Here is an 8118-nt window from a genome sequence, read left to right on the forward strand (position 1 = left end):
GGCGAGATCCATGCATTTGTGTACGTGTTCGTACAGTGCACTGGTGTATGATTCGGTGGTCATGCAACTGTTCTCCATTTGCATGAGTGCCGTGAAGTTATCCACTTCTGTTTTTAGGAGCCTGAAGTTAGCTTTGGAGAAGTTTTTCATGGTGGTTACCTTTGCCGTGGTGGGTGGGAGGGATATGGATTTCCAAGGTGATTAGTTTGTGGTCGGATCTAACCAGGGAGGAGTTGACTATTGGTGTAGAGCATACCTGCAGCTCATGCTCTTCACTTCCAAAACAAATGGGCACCTTCTGCTTAGAAGTGGCTGTGCAAACATATTGTCATTATGCTGCCTTAATATCATATGAGACCGTGGTCCTCTATCATTAACAGACTGTTTCTTTTGTTTCATGGCTATTATGGAGGCAAAGCTCTTTACATTCACACGTGAGGTTGATGGTTAGTATGCTAGCTGCTAGACAAAAGCATAAGCTGGTTAACAATAGAGACCAGACTTTATATTAAAGTGCTTGCCATACTTCTTAACCTCTTAGAACAAGAACTCTGTACAAAGCCATCAATGATGGGGGGACAAAAGCCTCAAAACAGGGACACTATTTAAATATTGCTCTCACAAACTTAGGAAATTGATAGAACAGCAGGTTTCTTATTAGCATAAATTTTCTGAAGGGTGTGAAGTCTGAAACTCAAAAGTCTGTCATTATTTTCTGACTTCAACCCTCAATGATTTGCCAGAAAACCCCAGTTTTATGAGAAACTGACCCAAAATATGAGACAATAATCTAGGCATTCTATGAAAATCTGTTCAGTTGAGAGGTATGATGCTTGCTACTTGATGATTATTTTTATACCACTTGTACCACAGAGAATTATGCATCAAGTGCAGTAAACATTTATTATCTGCAAATGATATGGTACAAGTAAACTGATAACCTGTTGTCTGTTAATAGAAGTTTTTTTTTTCCTTTTGTATGCTCTTTGACTCAAGGCCTGATGACCATCACCCCCCCCCCCCACACCCACACACACTGACTGTGCCCAGCATGGGGGCAAAAGCTGTGCAAGGACTGACATCCAGGCAACTGTGAGGGTACTTTGCTCTGTCTTCAGCATTCTAGCAATGAGGGTGTATCATATAGATCCTGCCTTCCCCTTAGACATGGGATGAGTTGCCCACTGCACCACAGGCACCCACAAGTGTACCTCGTTCATGGCTTGGTGGCCTAACATCCACCCCAGAGTCATCCTTATATTGCCATCCTTCCTTTGGGGGATTGTGGCATTGGATGACACAAGTCCACACCAGCTCTAATAGACTCTAAAACTGCTAGCCAAACATGAGTCGACAGGGCCACTGTCAGGGTGTTCTCCCTCTGTAGCACTGAAGCAGGCCGTCATTGACTATAAGTTGGGCTAAAAGCGACATAAAGATCATTCCATTATCTGAAGTCTCCTACTGGAATTTCTGTGTAGGATCATCATTTAAACAACCTTCTAATTAACTGATGAGATTAATACATGCACTTCATTATATTGGAAGCAGAGATTGCTTTACCTAAAGTATGGTTTTAGGCAATAGTTTTAAAGAAGTATTTGAGTTTTAAAATGGTAATCAGAAATAAATAAACACTAAGATAAAGTTATTCTGTAGCTCATCTGAAAAGTGAATAGATTTTGGTATTTTTGAAAATGAGCGAGTTCTTTTTTTGTGTTTGATATGTTTGCACTTATTTTTTTAATTTTTGTTATTTGTCTTTATTGATGGAGTAGGTATTGTAGTGCTAAATGCCCTTTGCAATGCTTTTGTTATTTGTTTTTATTGATTGGGTAGATATTGTAGTGCTAAATGCCCTTTGCAATGCTGGTTCGGGTAGAACATTCTCATTAAACAACAGAATACAGAGATACTGTCACATATAGCATAATGGGGGGAAATTCTGACTAGCGTATAACTACATAACTGTATTGTAACTGTCTACTGGTCGATGATGGGAGTGATGCAGGGATGGGTACCCTTTCCTTTTAAAATCAAACCTACTACCCGAGTTGCTGAGGTTTCCTTAGATAAATACACACAATTTATCTGTCAAGTTATATTCTCTCTTTTGTACACTTCTGAATTTACTACTTGTTGTGAGATACATAATAAAAGCTCTAACTGTAGGCTGAATACAAGACTGCACTAGTTGTAACACCACAATGTATATTATTGTACTTGCACAAAGTTTATGTCCTGAAAGTACAGTACAGTTGGCTTATGAGTAGGGAGGAACAGCAAGTGACATACCACCTTGATGTAATTTTAGCCTGTCAATGTTTGAGTTTGTTGGACTGCTCTGTGTTGTGTTGCTTTGTGTTGTAGAAGTGCAAAGGGCATGATTAGAGATGTACTGCAATGTTTAACTGTTGGAGCTCATAACTAATATGTCTGTTTCTCTCTTTTCAGGATGCTGAACCTGCTAGAGCAAGATCACGGCTGCTCAAACGGTAAGAAAAAAGAATTCTGCTTGTCAGCATGTTTGTTTTTGGTCGTGAGTAGGAATGATCTGCTGGACTGTGCAGAAAGCAACCTGTACTCATTTAGTCATTTTTTTCTTGACTTCAGTTGCTTTCCTTCTCCTGCTTTTCTAATTTTGCCAACGTTCTCCTGAACATAGCTGTGACTTCTTTCGTTGTGCGTCAGGTTGGAATTAACTTGTGACAAAGCTAGCATTACATATACCCTAGGTACACCGGATAGCTATGTGCCCCTACCTTCTGCTTCATTCTTCTGCTTGTGCATGCCGTCTGAAGCTGAAGTGGTCATCCTGCAATAGGGTCAGTTCAGTTGTCCCTGTCACCCACCTAGCACTTGACAGTGGCTCACTCCTCACTTGGAATCTAGTGACTTAACAAATGCAGCCATTCGAGCAAGCCGGTCTTTTGTGAGATTGTTTGCTTGACAACTTGTTTTTATTATCTGTGAAAATATAATGTATAAAACAATCCTTGCAGAAAAAAAGATTGAGTTTGTCAGGAATGCTTCTTTTCAGGACATCGTGAAAACCTAGTTAGCAGTTGGGCAATAGGCATCACGACCTACTAATTGTCTGTACATTTGTTAGATATGGTAGCAAGTTAAGCATTTTTAAAAGTGACTAGGGTGGAGTCTCCATAGAAACATGCAGCAGATATACTCATGACAATAAGTACTTTTACAGCTTAGTAAAGGCATTGCAGCATTAAATACTACAGCAAATTAAGGAAGTAAGGAGTACTTGAATATAATTTAAATGATTGCAATTGACATTGGTACAACAGAGGATAATGCATCCAACATTCTGGAGTAAATTATACATTTTGTCTTGAAAGCAAAGCATGTGCAATTTCATTTATTGGTCTTCATCCCACAAATACATTGGAAAGAAGTGGAATCTCATTCCATACAGATATTTTAAAGTTCATTAATGACATGTCATTGATAGCAAGTAAATGTGTGCTCTGAGTGGATCCTTGAGGATTTCTGGATTTACAGCATGTGACATGCTCTGTAAAACTGAGATTTGACTAGGACTTTTTAGGAAACATTGGATTTAGAACTGAAAATGAACTCATAGGTCTGGCTTCTGCACTGAGAAATTGTTCTTTCTTGTTAGGATATGATCTTAGATGTAGTTTGTCATGGAAGACTTTTGTGTCTTTGTGATTATGGGGTAGGAGACCAGCTAAGAATCTAGACAACATCAGGGTAAGATCTTTTTGAATTTAGTAGATTGTTCAAATATGCTAAATTACAGGTATTAATTGGTGGAATAAGGGACAGAAAACTAAGAAGGTAGGTATAGAAGTTCAGTGTGAGAGAGAGGAGGGGGGGTGGTGCTGATGAGGTATGCTGGGTAGGCATATACTTCTAACAAAGACAAGGGCAAAAAGAGTCCTCCCTAAACAGGAAATATAAAGAAAGAAAAAGGTAAGGGAGATTTTGAAGACGTTATTGTTACAAAAAGTACTGACAGAATTACAACATGTGTTTTAAAAGGGCTACCTAACCAGATTAACCATCTCATATTATTTAGATATGTAAACAATGATGTTGATAAGGAGTGATTTACAGATGTAATCATTGTTTGATTTTCAGAAAGCTTCTGGTATTGATAGTGATACACTGGGAATCATTTTTGGGTGGTAGTGTATTGGTGAGATGGGTTGGTTGCTACCTGATGAGAAGAACCGCTCATGTCAAAATGTGATTATGCTAAAATCAGGTAAATAGTGTACAGACTATGCAATTTCAAAAGGTTCAGAAGTGGAACCTGGTTTACAGATGGCGGTTATGTTCTCTAAGTTGGTTGAAAATTTAAAGTTAGTGGAAATTGTTGTATCTGAGAATGAAAGAAAATAATTAGTTACTCATTATGAAAGTATACCTACCATAAAATACCAGTGAACTTAAACGGAGACACATTACCTACCATTTAGAAGGCATTGAAATTGAGGAACATGTGACAAAGTAGTCTTGGAATGATTATATCAAATTATTCAAAATGCTTGCGGCTTTGATTTTGGGTTCATAGTGAAAGCTGTCTAATTCATTGACATTATTAAGGAAGTATGTGTTGAGGGAGATGTAGGTGTTACTGCCTGACTGCATAAAACCTTTCTTCAACCACATCTTGACTAGCTGTTGGTCACCCTTGTAAAATAAGAACTGTAATCAGGTTGAACAAGTGCAGAGAAGGTGTACTAAGCCTACAAATGGGCATAGAAATCTTCTTTATGAGGAAAGGATAATAATATTAGAATTCTATCTCCTATAATTTATATGGTGGTATCCCCCTTCCAGCTGGACCTCTTTTCAGTTCTTATACCATCCTGCCATAGGTAGACTCCTCTGTAGAGGCACCAGTCTGTGCCTCACTAGGTAGTCCTACACCATGACTTTCAACATACAGTAAAGTAAATAATGCACATCTCAGGGGCTGGCTTCATGGGAGATGTAGATCCACTTGCAAGGAATACAAGGTTATACTAGCTTTGATGGTCTACATCTGTCTGGTGTGAGAAGCCATAAATAACAGAAAAGAAGCAGGAAAATCCTGACTGTTCCCCTTAAATTATCAAAGCATTTGATGGAGTAAACTTTGCTAGTGAGAACAGCATAAAAAGTCTAGCAGTAAAAGGGAATAAATAATTTTATACAGTGGACTGCGGTGGTGGTGCTGCGGTAGCGTTGTTGCCTCATAGCAAGACGTTGTCCCGTTCGATTCTCAGCTAGAACATCTTCTGTGTGGAGACATACGTGAATGGGGCGTGCCTTCGTTGAAGGTTGTGCGTCAGGGCTGGTAACCCGGTACGTAAAAATCCACTACCAATCATTAGCGGAGCGGAGTTCCGCTGTGGCGACCCCTAACCGGGAAAAGCCGAATGGCACAAACAAATTATCTTAACTGGTCAAAATAGGGCAAGCCAGAATAAAAATGGAAGACAGTGTACTGATTTCCACAGTCAAAGCCAAATGATACCTAATTAGGCTGTAATGTATGAATAATATCTTGGCATCATGACATTAACTGGGATGTAAACAATAGAGAGGGCACAGTTTGTCATAGAGGCAGGTGTGATAAAGTAACAAAAAGAGGTATTGTATTCATCTGGATATGGTAAAATAACAGAAAAAACAAGTAAATGAGGAGGAGAGGAGACATCGAGTTACACTGGAAGAGAAAATGACATGTTATTCTGTGCAGGATTAAAATCCAAACTTGCCTATGAAGAGTAAATTATAAATAATATCCTTCAGATGATATAAATAGGGAAGATGTTGTCGACTTTAACACTCCTCATGGAATGTTGAGCGCCTTGATTGTGACCACATCTTAGATCTGGTATTTGGACTCCACAAGGATCAGGGTTCAGACACCCAGCACCTACTTGAGAAAGGCTCATCTTTGACTTGGTGCAGTATATTAGGGAATGGGATGGATCTTGTATCAGGGCATGGAAGGTTATTTGGGAAGAAACGATAATCAAACGTTATGGTTCTAAGCAGCACTTATCCAAGAAGTGGCTGTCTTTGACTTGGTCCTCTGAAATTGTGAGAGAGACCTCAGGTCTGGAAGTGTGCAGTTTTTTGGGAACAAATAATCAATAAATGGTGTGGTTCACAATCTGTTTGACTACATAGAAGAGGCAGACAACAGTGAGTGTCTTGGACTTCAGTAATGCAGGCTTTGACAAAATGAGGGAAAGTGTCATAAAATCTGTAGCAAACCAGCTTCATTATCCTGGAGGGCTGAAGCCGTCATTACACCCCATAGGTGACTTGAATTCTATTAGCAAGCACCTGCAGGGGTTGGCACTGGGGGCAAAGAGGAATGATGAGGCTTGCCAGCTCACATCTCTTCAGGGAGGATAAGTGAGGGTGATGGGTTGGTGAGGGTGTACTATTTTCTGTAGTCCCAGTTGAGATTGCAGAGGCCTAGTTAGGGTGGGTTGAAAGGGGCAGCCACCCTGGAGATCAAAGTGTCAAGGGATGTGATCACCAGATGCCTATTAGGAAGATAGTGCAGTACCATCATTGTAGGTATATAGCTGGTTACTAGGCTATAGGCTCAAGAGCCTTCTTATGCCTAGCCAAGCTTACCCCTAAATTTAGCAAAATATTGCTGACGTGTCAATATCCCAAATAATGTTAACTTTATGATACAGGTTTGCACACATGAAGCGTTCACAGTCTGTCCCTGTCCACTAGCAACATAGGTGCCAAACCAGCAGTAAATTTGTGATTTCCCATCCATTGGTTCAGGTTGCATTTAAATAGGGTTAAGGATGAGCTTTACTTCACATGAATGGGAAGCCTTTTCCAGAGGACAGATAATCTTTTAGACACATAGCTATCCCTCCAACATGTTCTGGTTATGTTGTAGATAAGGTTTAGGCCCTTAGAATGGGTATTTCTGATGATACTTCTTTTGCGGATGTGCAAAAATTCTGTTAGAGTGGGATCTGAGGATCCCTTGAAGGCTAGGTATAGATTGCTGAGCATCATTCTGTAGGAGACCGACTATAGGGATAGGGCATTGAGACTAGTCCACATATGACTCGTTTACTCACTGTATTCTTTTTGTGAGTCAACTCTGAGGTCTCTCAAGCTGTTGCAAGTGCCTTGCCAAAGGGAGTGTAGTACTCCATGACTGGTCTGGTGAGAGCCAAGTATAGAAGAAAAGTGACCTCTGTGGACCTGGATGTCATGCCCTTACTTATAATTTGTGCAAAGTAGAATGCTCTTTCTTCACCACAGTAGACTAGTGGTTGTCAATGGTCAGGTTACTGTCAACATGCGTTCATGGACCCCTGACCGTTGACTCTACTTTCAAGGGTGTATCATCAATGTGGTAATTCATTCAGAAATTAATGTCAGTACTGTGTTTGTAGTCAGGACAGAAGAACTTCAGCTCTCTCTGTATGGTATAGTACAGTTCTGGCATTCAGAAATTAATGAATTTGAGCATTTGCATTAGGGGCTGAAATGCTTCAGTGCTATGCGTTTGATATTTAGTTGTAGCAAACCATGTGCTGTTGTCTAGGGATGGTAGAAACTGCAGAGTCTCAGAATGTCTAGCTATGGTTCTTGGAAGACTAAGACTCCGAATAGAAGCTAGGCTATATGTGTGTAGGTAGGATTAGTTAGAGGTACTATTCTAGGGTCAGACACAAATGATCCCATAATGAACTTTACTGCATGCAATGGCCAATAAGGAGGAATACCAGCATGGTGGTGGCGGTGATGGTGTGGCTAGGGTGCCTTCTAGATGTAAGCCTTCTCTTTGTGAAATGGCTTCCTGGCCATCTCTCCTCCCACTGCAGATTGCTTTACCAATATTGTAGTGTATAGTAACCCCCAACTAACAGGGTTACAGCTGGGAAATAGGATTGTAAATGCAGACAAGGATGGGTAAGGGCTGATGGTGGATGCCATAATGGCACAAATGTTCAGTCCAGCTGACTAAAGTAATTGCAGTAAAAAAATATCTAGAAGGTGGGTATGAAGGTAATGAGGAAAACGCGGGGAAATGTAAATGCTGCTGAGATTTTCAAATGACAACACATCAAAGCTAACGGGAAACAATGC

The 8118-nt window shown here is 40.1% G+C and overlaps 1 protein-coding gene across 1 annotated transcript in view; it reads left to right on the forward strand.

Moving 5' to 3' along the window:
* Window positions 1–8118, forward strand: part of LOC122811974 (protein phosphatase Slingshot homolog 3-like) — a 1030454-nt gene that overhangs the window by 237954 nt on the left and 784382 nt on the right. The window contains exon 2 of the mRNA XM_044084176.1: window positions 2455–2495. Within this exon, the coding sequence (XP_043940111.1) occupies window positions 2455–2495 (41 nt within the window). The remainder of the gene's footprint in view (window positions 1–2454; window positions 2496–8118) is intronic.

The sequence above is a fragment of the Protopterus annectens genome, chromosome 9.part0 (assembly GCF_019279795.1).
Source record: "Protopterus annectens isolate FY-2018-M chromosome 9.part0, PAN1.0, whole genome shotgun sequence".
Classification (NCBI taxonomy): domain Eukaryota; kingdom Metazoa; phylum Chordata; order Ceratodontiformes; family Protopteridae; genus Protopterus; species Protopterus annectens.